We start from the raw sequence: 18911 nt of genomic DNA, 5'->3' as shown, positions 1-18911 counted from the left end.
TTCACCTCACAGATAGTTTATTTTGCTGAGAAGAAACTTTTTAGTTTTTGATTCCATCCCATTTATTGATTCTTGGTTTTTATTTGCACTACAGGAGTCTTATTAAGGAAGTTGGGGCCTAATCCCAAATGGTGAAGATTCGGGCCTACTTTTTCTTATATTAGATGCACAGTCTCTGGTTTGATTCCTAGGTCCTTGATCCACTTTGAGTTGAGTTTTGTGCATGGTGAGAGATAGGGTTCAATTTCATTTTGTTGCATATGGGTTTCCAGTTTTTCCAGCACCATTTGTTGAAGAGGCTATCTTTTCTCCAATGTATATTTTTGGCTCCTTTGTCTAACATAAGGTAATTGTAATTTTATGGGTTAGTCTCTGTGTCCTCTACTCCATACCATTGGTCTACCAGTATGTTTTGATGCCAATACCATGCTGTTTTTGTTACTATTGCTCTGTAGTATAGTTTAAGGTCTGGTGTTATGATGCCACCTGCATCACTCTTCCTGCTAAGGATTGCTTTAGCTTTTCTGGGTCTCTTATTTTTCCAGATGAATTTCATGATTGTTTTTTTCTATTTCTATGAGGAATGCCATTGGGATTTTTATCAGAATTGCATTAAATCTGTATAGTGCTTTTGGTAGTATGGTCATTTTGATAACATTAATTCTTCCTATCTAAGAGCAAGGTAGATCTTTCCATTTTCTAAGGTCTTCTTTGATTTCTTTCTTTAGGGTTCTGTAGCTTTCATTGTATAGATTTTTCATCTCTTTCATTCAGTTGATTCCAAAGTTTTGGGGTTTTTTTTTTAGGCTATTGTTAATGGGGTAGTTTCTTCATTTCCATTTCTGAGGATTTGTCACTGATATACAGAAATTCCTTTGATTTATGGGTATTGATTTTATATCCTGCTACTTTACTGAGTTCATTTACTAATTCTAGAATTTTTCTGGTGGAACTTTTTGGTCTTCTAGGTATAGATAGAATCATATCGTCGACAAATAATGCTAATTTAATTTCTTCTTTTCCTATGCATATCCCTTTAATTTATTTTTTCTGACTAGTTGCTCTGGCTAGATTTTCAAGAACTATGTTAAATAGAAGTGGTGAAAGAGGGCATCCCTGTCTTCTTCCAGTTTTTAAAAGGAATGCTTTCAATTTTTCTCCATTTAGAATGATGTTGGCCTGGGGCTTAGTGTAGATAGCCTTTACGACATTGAGTTTTGTTCCTGTTATCCCTAATTTTTCTAGTGTTTTGAACATGAAGGGGTGCTATATTTTGTCAATTGCTTTTTCTGTGATTTTCATATGATTCTTATCTTTGACTCTGTTGATGTGATGAATTAGATTTATTGATTTCTATATGTTGAACCAACCTTACATCCCTGGGATGAATCCCACTTGATCTTGGTTCACTATCTTTTTGATATGTTTCTGTATTCAATTTGCCAGAATTTTATTGAGAATTTTTTGCATCTATGTTTATTAGAGATATTGGTCTGAAGTTTTCTTTCTTTGATGTGGCTTTGCCTGGTTTTGGAATCAGGGTGATATTGGCCTCATAGAATGAGTTTGGAAGTGCTCCCTCTTTTACTATTTCCTGAAATAAATTGAAGAGTATTTTTATTAGTTCTTCTTTAAAGGTCTTGTAGAACTCAGCTGATGGCATCTTCTTTCTCATAGCTTGATATTGGTCTGTTTAAATTGTATATGTCATCCTCATTCAGTTTGGGCAAACCATATGACTTAAGAAATTTGCCGATGCCTTTAATATTTTCTATATTATTGGAGTACAAGTTTTCAAAATAATTTCTAATTATCCTCTGTATTTTGATAGTGTCCATTGTGATATTTCCTTTTTCATCATGTATGTTAGTAATTTGAGTTTTCTCTTTCCTTTTCTTTGTTAGCATAGCTAAAGGTCTGTCAATTTCATTTATTTTTTCAAGGAACCAACTTTTTGTTTTGTCCATTTTTTAATTGTTTCTTTTGTTCTGATTTCATTGATTTCAGCTCTAATTTTAATTATTTCCTGCCTTCTACTGCTTTTGGGGTTGATTTGTTCTTCTTTTTCTGTGGCTTTGAGATGTCATGGTAGGTCATTTATTTGTTGACATTTTCTTCTTTTAAGGGTTGAACTCCATGTAATGAATTTTCTTCATAGTACTGCTTTCATAGTGTCCCAGAGATTTTAGTATATTTTATCTATGTTCTCATTTACTCCTAAGAATTTTTAAATCTCCTCCTTGATGTCTTTTACAACCCATTGTTCATTCAGTAGCATATTGTTTAGTCTCCAGATGTTGGAGTAATTTTTATTTTTTATTTTATCATTGATTTCTAATTTCATTCCATTATGATCTGATAAAATGCAGGGTAGTATCTCCACTTTTTTGCATTTTCTAAGAGTTGCTTTGTGGCATAGTATATGGTCTATTTTAGAGAAGGATCCATGTACTGCTGAGAAGAAAATGTATTCGATTGACAAAGGATGAAATGTTCTATATCTATCAGTTAAGTCAAAGTTATTGATTGTATTATTGAGATCTATAGCTTCTTTATTCAACTTTTGCTTGGAATATCTATCCAGTGGTGAGAGAGGTGTGTTAAAGTCACCCAAGATTGTTGTGTTGTGGTCCATTTGACTCTTGAACTTGAGAAGAATTTGTTTATGAACATAGCTTCTCCTTTGGTTGGGCCATATATATTTATAATTGTTATGTCTTGTTGTGTGTGGCTCCCTTGAGCAGTATGAAATGTTCTTCTTTATCCCTTTTGATTAACTTTGGCTTGAAGTGGACTTTATTTGATATGAGAATGGAAACCCCTGCTTACTTCTGCAGACCATGTGAGTGGTATGATTTTTACTAACCTTTTACCTGCAGTCTGTGTATGCCTTTTCCTATCAGATGCATCTCCTGGAGGCAGCGTATCATTGGGTGTTTTTTTTTTTTAAATCCAATCTGCTAGCCTGTGTCTTTTGATTGGTGAGTTTAGGTCATTAACATTCAGAGTTATTATTGAGACATGGTTTGTATTCCCAGACATCTTTGTTTATTTTTGTTATTTAATTTGACTTGTTTTCTTCTTTGATTAGTTTTTCCTTTAGGGTACTATCTCCCTCTGCTGATTTTCATGATTGTTTTTTGTTTCCTCTTCATGGAATATTTAGCCAAGCATGTTTTGCAGTGCCGGTTTTCTAGCTGTAAATTCCATTAACTTTTGTTTATCATGGAAGGTTTTTATTTCATTATCAAATCTAAAGCTTAATTTTGCTGAATACAAGATTCTTGGTTGGCATTCTTTTCTTTCAGAGCTTGATATATATTGTCCCAGGATCTTATAACTTTCAGGGTCTGTGTTGAAAAATATGCCATTATCCTAATTGGTTTCCCCCTATACATAATCTGATTCCTTTCTCTCATGGCTTTTAATATTCTTTCCTTATTCTGTATGTTGGACATTTTCATTATAATGTGCCTTGGTGTGGATTGGTTGTAATTTTGAACATGGGTCTTTTTAAAATCCAATCTGCCAGTCTATATCTTTTGATTGATGAGTTTAGGCCATTAATATTCAGGGTTATTATTGAGACTTGATTTGTATTCCCAGTCATTTTTGTTTATTTTTGGAATTTAACTTGACTTGGTTTCTCCCTTGATTGGCCTAGAGAACTCACAAGAAAATGTGTTCGTGCATCCGAATACTTAAGGCTACTTCAACTAAAAACACACCACTGGGCCCACACTGAGAACTAATTTAGTGTAGATTCTCCCTTTGCTGAGTTTCATTGTTGTTTTTCATTTCCTCCTCATGGAATATTTGCCAAGAATGTTATGTAGTGCAGGCTTTCTTGCTGTAAACGTTTTTAGTGTTTCTTTATCATGAATTTTTTTTATTTCATTCTCAAATCTGAAGCTTAATTTTTCTGGATATGAGATTCTTGGTTGGCATCCATTTTCTTTCAGAGCTTGGTGTATGTTTTTTCAGGATCTCCTTGCTTTGAGGGTCTGGTTTGAAAAATCTACTGAGATCCTGAGATCCGAATTGGTCTTCCCCTGTATGTAATCTGATTTATCTCTTTTGTGGCCTTTAACATTCTCTCGTTATTCTGTATGCTAAGCATTTTTATTATAATGTGTCTTGGTGTAGACATGTTGTAATTTTGTATATTTGGTGTCCTGTAAGCCTCTTGTGTTTGATTTTTCCAATTCATAAAATTCTTCATACTTGGGAAATTTTCTGATATTATTTCATTGAAGAGATTGTGCATTCCTTTAGTCTGAATCTCTGTGCCTTCCTATATCCCAATAAATCTTAGATTTGGTCTTTTGATGTTATCCCATAATTCTTGGATGTTCTGTTCATGGTTTCTAACCATCTTCACTATGTGGTCAATTTCATTTTCAAAATTGTGTATTCTGTCTTCATTATGTGAGGTCCTGACTTCTAAGTGATCTAGTATGTTGGTGATACTTTCTATTGAGTTTTTTATTTGGTTTATTGTTTCTTTAAATTCAAGGATTGTTTGTTTTTGTTTTGTTTTTCAGAATCTCTATCTCTTTCTTAAAGTAATCTTTTGCTTCCTGTATTTGCTCTCTTATTTCTTTGTTGGAGTAATCAGTTTTTACCTGTATTTGCTCACTTAGGTCATTCTTTAATTCCCAGATCATTTTAATTATGTACATTCTGAACTCCTTCCCTGACATTTCATCAGTTGTGCTATCTATGGATTCTATTCTTGGTTTGTTTGGTGCACTTTCCTCCCTTGTTTTTAATGATGTCTATGTGTCTTCCTCTCTTGCCGTGTAGATCTGAGGTATTGCAGCTTCAACCCTATTGTCTTATAGTGTCCCTACATGCTACCAATACTTCACCTTTAAGAGGGATATCAATATTACTTCCCCCAACGTAACCAATATGCAGCCATATTGGTTATGCAGTCAATTAGCTTCTATTTTGGCATTTATAGATTTGTTGGTGTGTACAGAAATGATGAATTTGGTTGTCTTCTACCATATAGTCAGTAGGGTTTGCATAATGATTTACAGTTTCTAATGGTGGGAGGAATAGGCTGTGATGTTTATGAGGTAGGATATAAAAATATAGTTATTATATGTCTGGTGAAAAGGTAATCCAAAGAAGTTGGCTGTTAGCAGGAGAAACAAGATAGAAGCTACCCCATGCAAGGCTCCCTCAGCAACAGGATGATGACTGTTAGTACCCCAAGTAGAGATACCTCTGGTGCAACCAGTCCCACAGGGTCCTTGGTGACATTTTACCAGGTCCTGATTATTGTCCCTAGATGGAAGCAGTGATGTCCCACTTTGGTGGCAGTGGCAGTATCAAACCTATAGGTACCTTGATGTTGGGCTGTGGAGCCACACTTGGATGAAAAGGAAACAAAAGTGCAGGTACAGTGGGCCTCTCCGTGTGGGCGCAGTGTGCTGGGCTGGGGACTCTTAATTTAGAGTTAATTTGAGCTCTAAATTAGCCCTTTTTAGAACTGGCTCTGAATAAGTCTGTGTGCACCTACATCATCCTATACGGCCACCATTAGTCACCTGTGTCTTCTGAGCCTTGGGGATATGACTAGTCTGAACAGAAATACTCTCTATGCTTAAAATACACATTGGATTTCAAAAGCCTTTTCATGAATAAGGAATATAAAATACAGCATTCATAATTTTATATTGATTGTTGAAATATTATTTTGGACATATTGTATTAAATAAAATGTATTGGAATTAATTCACATGTTCTTTTCAACTCACTTCATGTTGCCACAAGAATATTTCGAATTACATAGGTGGCTTGCAATACATATCCACAGTCAGTGCTGCTGTCAAACGTCTTTGTCCCACTGTCTGACCCCAGAGCTCCATCTCACTCTCTGTCCCTCTCTCTACATCTGTGCTACGAGTGCAGGGGCCACACACCACAGGTGGATATTTCAACTGAAATGAATTAAAATCAAACAAAATGTAAAATTCAGTCCTTTTGTCACGTTTGCCACACTTCAGATGCCCAGTAGCCACAGAGAGTTAGTGGCTACCACACCACAGAGAAGGGGCACAGACACTTCCATCGTCACAGGAAGCTCTATCAGACGGTGCTGCTCTGGGTTGTGCAGAGAGATGGCGAGAGGCACAGAGGTGGACCGTGAATACCTGAAGCTTGGGCAGGGTTTCCACGGTGCAGGATGCTGTGGCACTTCATCCTGCTATCTCCCAAGATACCTTTGTCGGCCTGTTCATGCATGACTTATCTCCCCTCTCCACCTTGGAGGGCTGTGGCATGCTTATCTCTCCTGGAACACACCTTCCTCCCCCTGCCCATGTGTAAACATCTCCTAACATGGTGCTCTGTACAATACAGGTGCTCAGGATGCGTTTGTTAACCAGGCAGAGTGGCAATTCCTAGCGAATGGCTGGTAGCAGGGGGCTCTCAGAGAAAGGAGAGGGTGTCAAAGCCAGGTTCCTAAGGAAGGAGGAAGAGAAGCTAGCTGAGAAAAAGACCGTGGTGACCCCAAATCTCAATCTGGTCACCAGAATCCCCCTGGCCCACCCCACAATCTCCTCCCAGGCAGTCACAAGACATACTGCAGGGGAATTCGCAGGCTTAGGCAGTAGCCATATAAAGAGCGCAAAAGAAATCCAAAATATTATTATGTGATAAATAAACACGCAAGACCCATAAACGGGAAGCATGAAAATGAAGGGTCTGGTGAGGGGGGGAAAAAAATGAAAAATGTCCTCTCCCTGGGCCAGCTGGTTTGAGTTACGTTTTATGAGCATCTTGCGAATTCCAGCGCCCTTGTTGAATTAGCGGCAGAAGCGCACATTAGTTTTAAGGCTCCCTCTCGAATAGGAACATCATAACGTTTTTTAATTGGGCCTGATAAAAACGTAGCATTACTTGTAGGTTCCTGAGAGAAGTGAATTGTGAAATTGGGTTTTCATTAAACCTAATGATGGAAAATTAAGTATAGAGCGGCTGGTGAAATGGGCTGTGATAAAAGGCATCACTTGTGCATTATCAGAGGTTAATAAGGGAATAGGTGAGCTAAGATACATTGGAGAAGGGAGTCCAACGAGTTGAATTAATAAACCTTGAAAATCCCTTGGTTCCGAGTCTTCATAGCGTCATTAGCACTGGCATTCACATTATTACAAATGTTACGGCAACACAAGTTGTTACATTTCAAACAGCATTTATTTTCCATTCCAGTGTTGGTTTTGCTGACACCAAGTTTACAGTCTGTCTAGCAATGTGTTTAGGGAAAATATCCATATTGATAGCTATTGGGTTTTGGAAACATTTAGCATCTTGCAAAAATTGCCAGGTGCCCATGCCTAGGAAGCCTGCCTCTGCCGGGCAGCCAGTCTCCTGTGCAGCCCACGCCCCAGGACCTGGGGGATGAGTTTCAAGCTCAGGCTCGCCTTCCCACTGCATCCCCAACCTCATCACACCATCGCGGGTGTGATATTCACTGGAAGCACATCTTAGATCCATGACAGCTAGGACACCTACGAGAAAAAGTGTGAGTCTTTAAAGAAAGGGGTTTTTCTTCCAGCCCTTTAACGGCTTCACACTGGCTTCTGGAGTCCACGTGTTCACCGTGTTTCTGGCTCTGCCTTCGCGTGGTCTCTTACAGCATTGCCAGCGGCTTGAAATCCATTATCAACCTCTGTTCCTACCTCTTGTGTCCACCTCTCGGGCCCTGTACACCCACTTCAGATGGTCCTGCTCATCGTTTTCCCTATGAGACCATCAAGCCCTGAGGCTGGACTCGTTATCTCTCTGCATCAACTCTGCCCACCAGCCCTTGGCACAGAGTGGCTTCTCGTGAAGTCTGACTGGTGCTCATGAGGTTGCAAAGGAGAAGGGAAGCAGCCCCATATTTTCCAAGCATCACATTTAAGCCATGCCAGTGAAGATGTGTCTACCTACTACCTAAAATCCCAGGAGAAAAATTAAGCGGTGCAGCCAGGGAGGTTTTGCTAATGTCTCACCTAGGCCCTTCTTTGTGTGTAAACTTGTGTCCTCAAGATCTTTGTGTTGGCACACCAGGGTTGATTGGGCTGAACTCATAGGGCCAGCTTCTTCTTCTTCTTTTTTTTTTTTAATACAGAGGGGTGTTGAACCCCTGCCATGCCCCAGGCCTCTTTTTTATTTTTATTTTGAGACAGGGTCTCGCTAAGATGCTGAAGGCCTCACTCAGTTGCTGAGGCTAATAACCTTGAACCTACAATCCTGCCGCCTTAGCCTCCTGAGCCACTGGGATTACAGGTGTGCACACATCAAGCCTGGTGCAAAGGGCCAGCTTTACCTTGGTCGTGTTTACTGGCCACATTAAATCCGGGAGCTTGAGAGACCACACTAGGCTCATGGTAACACCACGTGCTTATTATTAGGTATGACCCAATTGATATCTCAAGCTCAGACCAATCAAATGAGTCGCCCCTCCTCCCTGGAGAGTGAATAGGAGGGGACAGGCAGAGGGATGGGAAGATGAGAAATGCATTCCCCACTCCATCCCCAGACGTAGGTGAAGCCTGAGGGTGGCAAACCACTCTCTGTTGCCCAGGACGGAGGGATTCCCAGGATACTGGGATTTTAGGGCTAAAACTAGAAAGTATGAAGCAACTGGGGACCAGCTGGTGACCCTGCAGGCCACACAGTCCCCTCCACCACCCCTTCCTTACCAGGAGCAGCTTGCTGGAGTGAACGTCCACACAGTCTGTGTCTGATGGGTCATTGTGACATGACAGGCAAAGCTGAGGGAACACGGCTTTTGATGAGACAAATGGCAGAAAATCAGGAGTACAAGCTCAGCTTCCCAGGGACTGCGTGGGGCCCAGGCCTCGGGATGGCCATGCCGGTGCCTCACCGTGACTGGAAACACCTGGGTGAGACACAGGACGGCCACGTCTGGCAGCTCTCACCTCATGCACACCTCAAATGGGAAGGCCCAGGGCAGAGACTGTCCATGTGTGAGAGGAGCTGGCGGGACCCAGCCTCGATGGTTATGGGGAAGATGAACTGAAAGGCTGGCAGGGCTGCCTGGAGAGAAGCTGGGGGGGCCAGAAACTACATCCAAGGGAACAGAGGAATTCAAACCCAGCCTGAGAGTGATCACACTAACAGGTGGTAGTTACAGCAACTCGTTGGGTGTAAAGATTCTTATGGGAGGGGGTAGAACTCGTATCGAGGAGAGGTTTTATGAAGGACATGAGGCATAGGATCTAGGTAGGAGGGAGCAGCTGGCAGGACTAAGGAAGAGGTTCAGCTGCCTTCCCTGCAAGGTGATCGGGGACATTCATGGACCAGCAGTGTTAAGGGGGAAACTCGATGATAGGAAGATGGTGGTTGCTGTTGCAGAGCCTATAGCTGGAGTGTCAGGGACACTACTAGCTCCTGGGGGTCCAAGACTCTCCAATTCCTCCCAGGGTACAGTCCAGAGTGTAGGGCATGATGTAACATGTGGGGCATGTTGCATCAGAAGAGGAAACCTAACTTGCTGGCTGCTACCCGCTTCCCGGGCTTGGAGCCTCCCACATGTGGCTAAAATGGCACCCGGTGGTCATCCAGAAGGCGTTACCGTGGGTTGTGACAAAAAATCAGAACACCCCTAGAATAGGCTCAGAACCCTTCCGCCCTCGTGGATAGCTCGTGTCACCCATTACTGCCTGCAGGATGGGTGTACACGTGAACTCCCCCGCTCTGCTGACCTTTATCCTGATTGGCTCCTGTACGTTATATTAGCTGTGTGTGTTTTCTCAATAAACAAGCTCCTGCTTTGACTGGTCTCCCTGACGTGTCTGATTGTCCAACGGCGAGGGAGGGCCTCCCAGCTGAGCCTCCCAGCTGACAAGGTTAAAAAATGCATCACTTTTTGTGACTTAGACTTGAACTTGGCACTGCACCATTCCTAGCACATTCTAGTTGGCCCTCTCCTTTCTTGGCTCCATCTGGTGGGGGCGAGCTCTCCCCATCTCTCCCGCAGGTCAGGAGGGTACCAGGGCTAAAAACCCCAACACCAGAGGAAACTAACTAGTAGAGAAATCAGGGCACAGGGAAGAAGGAGAAAGGTGCCTATGGCAGCCGTGGGGAACTGTCCCAGCCCACCCTCACCATCCTGGGGGAGACACAACCCGGGGCTCCTGTCTGCAGGCACCAGGGGCTCTCCTCACCTGCAGGTAGGCATCGCAGACTATTGGTAGGCACCCTGCTTCCTAAACAGAAGAGTACCCCAATATTTTGGCTTGGCCACAGCCCACTCTGACACCTAGAGGAAGGACTAGGACAGGATGGGATGACAGGCAACCTGGAACTCTGTCTTCCCGCTATCCAGATGCACCCTTGCGGTTGGCATGAACCACGGTAGCCGTGTGCGTTAGTTCGTTTGTTGTTTTAGGTTATGAGTCTCCCCCACAGCCTGCATCTCCTGAGCAGTCGAGTCCCCAGTTAGGTCCCTTTGTCCCCCTCAGGCCACACCAGGGGAAGCAGGGAGGACAGAGAACAATGTCCCCCAGGTGATGGCCTGCTCCCCGTCTTCTCTTTGAAGCAGATGGCAGCCGCGGGGAGCTGTCCCAGCCCACCCTCACCATCCAGACTCACCCCTACCGGACCTGCGACCCCGTGGAGATGAGCTACCCCAGGGACCAGTTCCAGCCCGCCATCCGGGTGGCCGACCTGCTGCAGCACATCACCCAGATGAAGAGAGGCCAGGGCTACGGGTTCAAGGAGGAATACGAGGTAAGAGGGCAGCCTGAGGGGAGACTTCCCGTGGCTCACAGGCTGACCTGGGTGCTAAAGCCTTGCTTCTGCAAGTGTGGGCCCCACCAGCAGCAGCGGCCCTCGGGACCGTGGTGGAAAGGCCTGTTAGGAGAGGTGTTAAATTTGAAAAGTGCCGTGCTAAGAGATCCTGATATCTCCTTCCACTTTCCTTTTTCATTCTCTCTTGCTCTCTCTCTCTCTCACTCTCATAAGCCAATTAGCTACAACATGTCTACACTTCCAAGTCACACCTTTCATATAAAGATACAATGCTTTGAGCCTCCTTCCCACATGTTGTATAAAAGCCAGCAGATCTCTCCTGCCAGTGATTTCTGGCATGCCGGTTGCCCCGGTCACCTCTGGCCCAGTGTCCATGCTCCTGTGCTGACCTCCCTACTCCCAGCTGAAGTGAAGCCTCACCTCTGGTGACTGCTGTCACCTCCTCCCCACCCCTGCATTAGGCATCCCTTTCTTTGCTCCCAAAGCATCTCTAACACCAAGGACTTGCACGCAGGTGGGGCTCATTACTGCAGCTTGGGGAATAACGCACAAGGACTGCCGCAAAGTGCAGCAAGTGTCTCTGGTTCTTCTAAGTTCCTTAGCCATCACTTGCCGCAGTCTGGCTGGGCACAAATCACGAGCCACTCAAGCAGGAACAAACTTTATTTCCGGATTCCACCAGCACCACCCACGTGGCTCCTCCAGGCACACACCACACCAACCGGAAATCCCTCCTCCGGACCTTTCCCAACCAATGCGAACCCTCTAGGAATCCCAGCGAGAACTCCAAAGTAGCTTGAGAACTCCAAAGCAGCAGCGAGGAGGCAACAAGAGCCGCCCCATTGCCCGACAGTAAAGGTCAAATATACAATACAATCAATCCAGCATCACAGCAGTTATATACAGCTTAACTCAAATCATCATCTCAATGGTTCGCTGGCCTCACCTTTCAAACATTCCCTCTGGCAAAGGCCAGGTGTCGTGGCTCTCAACAATCACTTCACTGGAACTTTCTTCCAGTTCGTGGCCTGACAGGTCTCTATCCACTCTTCAAACCACCATCTCCCCAGCATCCAAAGAAAGACTCCCACATTTTCTTTATCATGCAGAACAAGTTAGCTTTCTTTGTCTCCTTCCCGTTTGACCTTGCCCATTAGACCTCACCTTCCTTAAACAGAAAGTAAAACAAAACAGAAGGAAAAACTCATTAAGATGTTTTCCTGAACCAAAGAGCAGCTCACTCCCCAAGAGGGATTCTTCACCTCTCCTGCTGCTGGGGGAATCCAGCTGCATCCAGCTGGATTCTTCACTCATCTTTCCTCTCTCTCCCTCTCCTCCTTCCTTCTCAATCCCTTGAGCATCTTCTGTGGGCCAAGCTCTGAGTCAGAGATGACCTCATTTTTTTTCTTGTTTGCTTGCTTTTTCTTTTCTTCCCTTTCTTTCTCTTTCCTTCCTCTCTTCTTTTTTCTCTTTTCTTTCTTTCTTTCTTTCTTTCTTTCTTTCTTTCTTTCTTTCTTTCTTTCTTTCTTTCTTTCTTTCTTTTTCTTTCTTTCTTCCTTTCTTTGTTAGTCACATGCAGTGTGTGTCCCAGATATGTTCAGTTCAGTTTCTCTGGGTGCAGTGAACACTCATTGGCTCAAACTCCACACATTCGGCATTATCTTGGTAATGCAGACTAAGTTTATCTCTCGGGCTATATTCAGAGAAAGAGCTTACAAAGCAATATTTCTGAAGTCATGTGAGGTCATGAAATTGAGCTGAAATTGGAGTCCAGACAGCTGGATTCTAATACGGTAAACTGTGTGATCTTAGCATATCATTTTGCTATCTGACTTTTAAAATTCTTTATGGGTTGAATGAAGAGTTTGGATAAGGTGATTCCTAAGGACCTGTCTGCTCCTAAAACTTTATGAGAATATAAAACATGGTGGCAAGGGACACGTTTGACATATTTATGAGAACAAAAACATTTATGTCAACGATGTGAGTAATTACCAGCTTGGGAGAACCAGCGGTTAATTTCAAATATGGTCTAAGTAAGATGACATTTTTTATATACTCAGTATACAAGTTTTGGAAGATTGTTAGAATAAGAGTTGAAGGAGATGATCTCATCACCTCCCATTCCTAGGTCTTGTTTCCCAGAGAGATGAATGCCCCACCTTCATGTTGAAATAAGGAATCCGCCTGTGCACATTTATATACATGTATGCAAATCTCTTTATTGAGTCAATGTCAGGAAGATGCTGTGTTGTTTGCAGAGACTTATTCAGTGTTATGATGGTGTGGCAAGTCATTTGTCATATTAATTCATCTTAAAGTTTCAAATAGTACTAAGGAAGATATGTGGTTTCTCAGAACAGAGTTCACCCAGGTAAAGGCTAATAAACACATATTCTGTACAAATCATATTTGTAATCTAAATTTTGATAACAGAATTACAAATGCACTTGAGTACTTGGGTACATCTCTTTTCAGAATGTTAATTTTTTTCCTTTTTTTCTTCATTTGTTTATTTTTTATTGGTACATTGTAATTATACCCAACAGTGGGATTCATTATGCCATATTTGCATGTGCACATAACATAATTTGATCTCATTCTCAGAATGTTTTTTAAAAGCACCTATCTCTGTGGGGTAGATTGCCTTTCAAAAATCTCTTCTTTACCCCTCTTCACATCTTCACAACTTTCTAGCACAGAAATGAACTTCTCTTACCGTGAAGTGAACAATACGTGTTGTTTCATCATTTGAACCTCAACCCAAATTATCTCTAAGGAGACTACCCTTGCCCTCAATTAGTTCAAATTATATTAATCAGCCTAGTAGAATGCCTAGCTTCTAGTTAACTGCATTTTCTGAGTAACTGAGTGTTAGTTGGAAACTTCACTTAATGAACCTGTGCTAGTTTCTACACTGTGAAAGTTCACATTGTTGGAGTTCGACTGGGTTTTGCTCTGACTATAAAGGTTCCCGTGATATCTAGGATTTATCCTGAGCACAAGTCACAGATCTGTATGGAGACTCAGCATCCTGTTATAGATAAAAGACTCCCAGGCTGCCAGCGTGGCTCTCGTACTGACCTGCTCAGTGTAGTCTGTGGCTTCCCACTGACCCATCCTACTCTGTTTTTCTGTACAAATGAGTGGGTTTGACAAGTTGACATCTTAGGCATCTCCCAGCTTCTGTGAGCTGTGTCTTCTAAAATTTAATTCAGTGGCATGATCACTTACACATTTGTTTGATAAATATTTACTATCTCCAAGGACCATTCTGCATATTTGCCATACGATGGTGAACACAGAAAACATCCATGCCCTCACGAAGCTGATATTCTTTTCCAAGGGAATTAGGAAATAACCACGAATTTTAAAAATATGTATATTAGAGAATGTAGTGTGTCAGTGAAAAATACAACTTGCTGTGTTACAAACTTCTCAAACTGAGCAAATAAAATAATTGATTTATTGCAGTCATTGGTTGTATGGGTTAGGAATTTAGACAGCAGAATCTGTCTCCAATCTGTAATGTCAGATCCTTGACTGGGAAGGCTCCAAGGCTGGGGGGCTGAAATCTTCCAAAAGTGTCCTCATTCCCAGGCTGATGTAGGCCACTGGAATATTTACACATGGCCCCTTCAGGTGGCCGGGGCTTCCTGACAGCATGGTAGCCTCACCATAGGTGGACTTTAACATGATGGCTCATAGCTAGAATGGAGCCTCCCAGCTGACAAGGTTAAAAAATGCAACACGTTTTGTGACTTAGACTTGAACTTGGCACTGCACCATTCCTAGCACATTCTATCTACTTGTAAGCAAGTAGAGACTTCCTCCATTCTAGGAGAGGAGAACCAGACTCCATCTCTTGATGAGAAGAGCTGGTGGCCAGATTCTAGAAGAAGATACAAAATAGAAGATGTTGGAAAATATGATCGCTGCATAACACAGCCTGCCACAGCTACCATGGGAAAAGAAAGAGCAGAGAAAGAAAGGGACACAGTGTGCCCCAGGAACACCAAGTGAAGGAGGTCCCACTGCTCAACGGGGTGGAAGGGCAGCCCTTAATGAGATGATGGTGGAAGCCAGACAAGAATTCCAGGTCATGCCTGGCCTGCAGGAGCAGAAGCCAAGAGGCGGGGCTGGTAGGAGTAGAGGAAGCAAGGTAAAGGCAATAGAAAATTAAACTGAAATAAAGAGGCCTCTGCTGCCATCGTGCACTAGAAGCCATTGTAAAGACTTGGGCTTTTGCTCTGAGTGGAATGGAAAGACTCTGCAGAGTTTCAGAGCTAATGATCTTTCTGTTGAAAGGCTTTTCTAACCACCCTGTTGAGAACAGGGCAGGGGGGGAAGCAAGGATAAAAGCAGGGAGGCCAATGGCCAGGTCACTGCAGTGACCCAAGTAGAGACCACAGTGACATGGGCCAGGCACGGCGGAGGGCTGGCAAACAACGGCTGGAGTCTGCGTCTATGTTAAAGATAGAGCCAACAAGATTTCCTAACAAGAGCACGTGAGTCAAAGAGCCCAGAGTGGCTCCAGAGCTGGTGCCTGAGCCACTGGAAGGCGGACTTGCCATCAACAGAGATGGAAAACTTCAGTGGCACAGAGTTGGAGCCATCGGGAGCTCAGTGTGAACCGAGCTTGCAGTGTAGACTAAATGCCTTAGTGTAGACCGCAGGAGTTGGCTTTGTGGGTTTGGAATTGGGAAGGAAGCCTAGCTGGAGAGCAAATTTTGGGAATCCTTGGCATACTGATAGTATTAAAGTCACATGACAGGATGAGGTCACCATGCATGTAAAAAGGACCAAGGGACAAACTTTTCAGAATTTCAACTTTAAGGAAGATGCACTGTATGGGGGTTCTAGAAACAGGAAATGCAAGAAGCAGAGGCCTCGCCTGCTGGGGAACTTGGAGCCTGCTCTCAGAAGCAGGCACATAAAACTGATGGTTTTAATTTCTTGACAAAATACCGTGATAGAGGTCTAGCCAGAATTAGATGACTGTGGAGGGGTAGGTGCATTAGGCCTAACAGGAAGGTAGATAGGCAGAGACTTTCTGGAAGACACAGAGCCTCAACCAAAACTCAAAAAATAAGAATAGCCAAAGACAGAAAGGAAGGATTTTCAGGGCAGAGGAACGAGAACCAGCTACAACATGAGCATGTGTGCAGCGGGTTGAGGTAGGAGAATCTGAAACTGCTTGATGTATGAGATTTGGTAGGGAGCTTGGAGGGAGAGGGGGCCGAAGTGGTGAGCAGGGGCCGCCTGAGGGGCTAGGGCAGCATTTGGCAGGCTCAGGAATTGGGGTTTTATTCTGGGAGCCACAGGGGCCATAGAGGGGAGCAAGATTTTAAAAGAAGATTTGCATTTTCAATCTGTTGGAGATCAGGGCAGAGATACCCGAGGCAGGTAGGCAGCCAGGACAGTAATTCAAGGAAAAGAGAGGACTGTCCACAGCAGGAGACTGGGCTCAGAGCCCAGACAAGCCCACACACGCTCTCTGCATGTAGCACCATAAAATCAGCTTGTTCTCTTTGGCATGAAAACTTGAGTGTCTCGATATATATTTTAAGTTCAACTTGAACTTAATTAACATGAATTAATAACATGAATCGTCCTGAATTGAGAATCAAAATGCCTGGATTCGAGTTCTGTGGCTTTCCTTGAGTTTCTGGTTGATCTAAGGGAGGGTCCCTTCTAGTATCTGGGCCTCAGTTCTGTATTTACAAATGAGGTTAAGGGGTCCAGGTGATCCAGAGATCCCTTCTGTCAATGACATTCTAAGAATCTAAAGAGGAATCTATTGGCCAGGCCAGTAGGGTTCTAGCCCTACTCTCGGGCTAGAACCCGCATGGTCAAATCTCAAGTTCTAGCCACTGTGATTGTCTGAGGTCTTTAGGCTCCTGAGAACTCTAGGAGACCTAAGTAAGGCAAATCAACTTCACCTGCCTGAGGATCTGGGTCTTGGTCAGGGGTTTTTGGTCTTGACTGAATATCGGAATCACTGGGCAGGAAGTTTTAAAAACACCGAAGCCCAGGCCACATTTCAGGCTAATTAAATCAAAATCACGAGGCCTGAGACCCAGGGATCAGTGTTCTCTAAGCTCTCCAGTTGATGACAACATGCTCTTAAAGCTGAGAGCCACTGGTCTAAGGACACGCATGCAGTCCCCAGCATGTGCCGCGTCTGTGTCCACAGAACTATCGTCTGGCCTGCTCTACTTACTGACCCTCAAATCCACCCTGGATGATGGATCCCAGCCACATTCAAGTCCAGGGGTATGACGTGATCTAAACTCTTGCCCATCTTACTTCTCCCAGCCCCAAATATCCCCCACCTTTCCCGGTTACAAAACCCACACCCTCTGTGTGTCACCTCATGCTCACAGATGTGGGCTGGAGAACGGGGTTGTCTGGGGGCCCTGTGAGCCCAACCATCATGAAGAGCAGCAGGTTTGGGGAAGATGAGGCAGCACAGGAAGAGGTGACTTCATGATAAAGAGGAGGAAGGAAGCATGTTAATCCCAGTCCAAAGCGGACAGCCTGTCATCGTAATGAATGGAACGAGCCCAGTAGGGCGACCAGAAGGTGTCTGGTTATTATAGCTCCATTAGGACTATTTAAGGCAACAAGGAACAGCTGTGAGGAATATGATGCCGCCTAATGAAGAGCAAACATTTGTTCACTTTCCAGCTCTGGGCGGACACGCCATGTGGATGGCTGTGGAGGGGCGAGGCTGCCATCTTGCTCTTGGTCGCCTGTGGATGATGGCGGCAGGCAGCCTCCTGATGGGGTGTAACCTTGCAGATGCACCCCCTTCTCTGCCCAGAGGTGCCTGAGCAGGGGCAGAGAACACCCCTGCTTCCCCCCTCCACATTCTTTCTTCTCCATTGGTAATGGAGTCAAGGAGCATCCCCCTGCAGGTGACCCCACAGGGATTACGGTCCAGTTCTCAATTTGCAGAAGAGAGTGGTTCTGGGAGGAGCGTGAGAAATTGGTGGCAGGTGCCCAAATCATGAATGGGAAAATCATGGCTGTTCTTCAACCCTGGAAACTCATCATGACCAAAATGGAAGACCCAGGCTCCATCTGCTCATTTTATTTCACCTCCCCTGGATTAAATAAGAAGAAAATGGGCCTTCTTCAGAGAGTGGCCAGAAAGCATCTGTAACCCACGTGGTTTCAGGCTAGGGAAAGAGCTCCCGTGGGAGACACAGTGAACTCAGGCCTCTCCTCTTAGCGGATCTTCATCATGCTACTTCTAGTCCTGTTAAAAGTCCAGCAGACAGGACTTTCCCTATTTAAAACAGGAACCTGAGTGGGCAATTTTCAAGGGATGTCACAGGAGAACCCCTGACCATGAGACTATACCTTGGTGCTCCACCCTCTCCTGAGATTCTGAGTGGCCTTGGGCAAGACTCTCTCTTCTGGGGCCCAGTTTCATCCTCTCTGAACTACTTGTTAGCATGGACTTTTGAAGCCTGATGGTATATGCTTCACTTTAAGCACTCACCTGGCCAGAAACATTAATTAAGTACCTATTGTGTACCTTACACTATTCTAGTCACTCAAGTAGCTAAGAAAACAAAGACTTTCCTTTAAAGGAAGCGCGTGACCTCACTATACTACGTAATTCAGGAACAAAACTCCAGTTAAAATTCCGTAGAGACGCACAGATGAGGGAATAGGCAGATGGTGGTTGTTGCTTATTTTCACTTTGGGTCCCTCCTTATTGTCAAGATCATCCGAAGCTTCACAGAAGATAAGACCATTGAGTTGAAGACAAGAAGGGAATGAGGCAGAGGGAGAGCGCGTGAGCAGAGAGAGGAGGGCACACGCACAAAGCCTCAGGAGCATGGAAAAGTGAAATGCTGCAGCCAGGGCTTGCAAGGGCATCAGTGAAAAGGGATGGAGCTAGAGAGAAAAATGGGACTCCTACACCCCTTGCAGTGTCCCGGAGCAGAGTTAACAAGGTCGTCTTCGTGACCTCGGACAATCCATACCTCTGATCCCTGGTATTTCAAGTTTAATAAGAGTTGTGGGCCCAGAAATAGCCACATGGAATTTCTCGCATCCCACAGGGACTGGCGGTAATGAGCAGAAACCTATGCTGGGGAAACCACCTAGATCCTGGGCTC

At 44.0% G+C, this 18911-nt stretch overlaps 1 protein-coding gene across 2 annotated transcripts in view; it reads left to right on the top strand.

The window, feature by feature from the left end:
• The window catches only part of Ptprt (protein tyrosine phosphatase receptor type T), a 1043151-nt gene that overhangs the window by 960860 nt on the left and 63380 nt on the right, over positions 1 to 18911 (top strand). For both annotated transcript variants that reach the window (XM_026383218.2, XM_026383217.2), the window contains one exon: positions 10565 to 10755. In XM_026383218.2, the coding sequence (XP_026239003.1) occupies positions 10565 to 10755 (191 nt within the window). The remainder of the gene's footprint in view (positions 1 to 10564; positions 10756 to 18911) is intronic.

This window comes from Urocitellus parryii, chromosome 6, assembly GCF_045843805.1.
Source record: "Urocitellus parryii isolate mUroPar1 chromosome 6, mUroPar1.hap1, whole genome shotgun sequence".
NCBI classification, from domain to species: domain Eukaryota; kingdom Metazoa; phylum Chordata; class Mammalia; order Rodentia; family Sciuridae; genus Urocitellus; species Urocitellus parryii.
The sequence above is the reverse complement of the archived record's forward strand: the minus strand, read 5'-3'. Positions and strand labels throughout refer to the sequence as shown.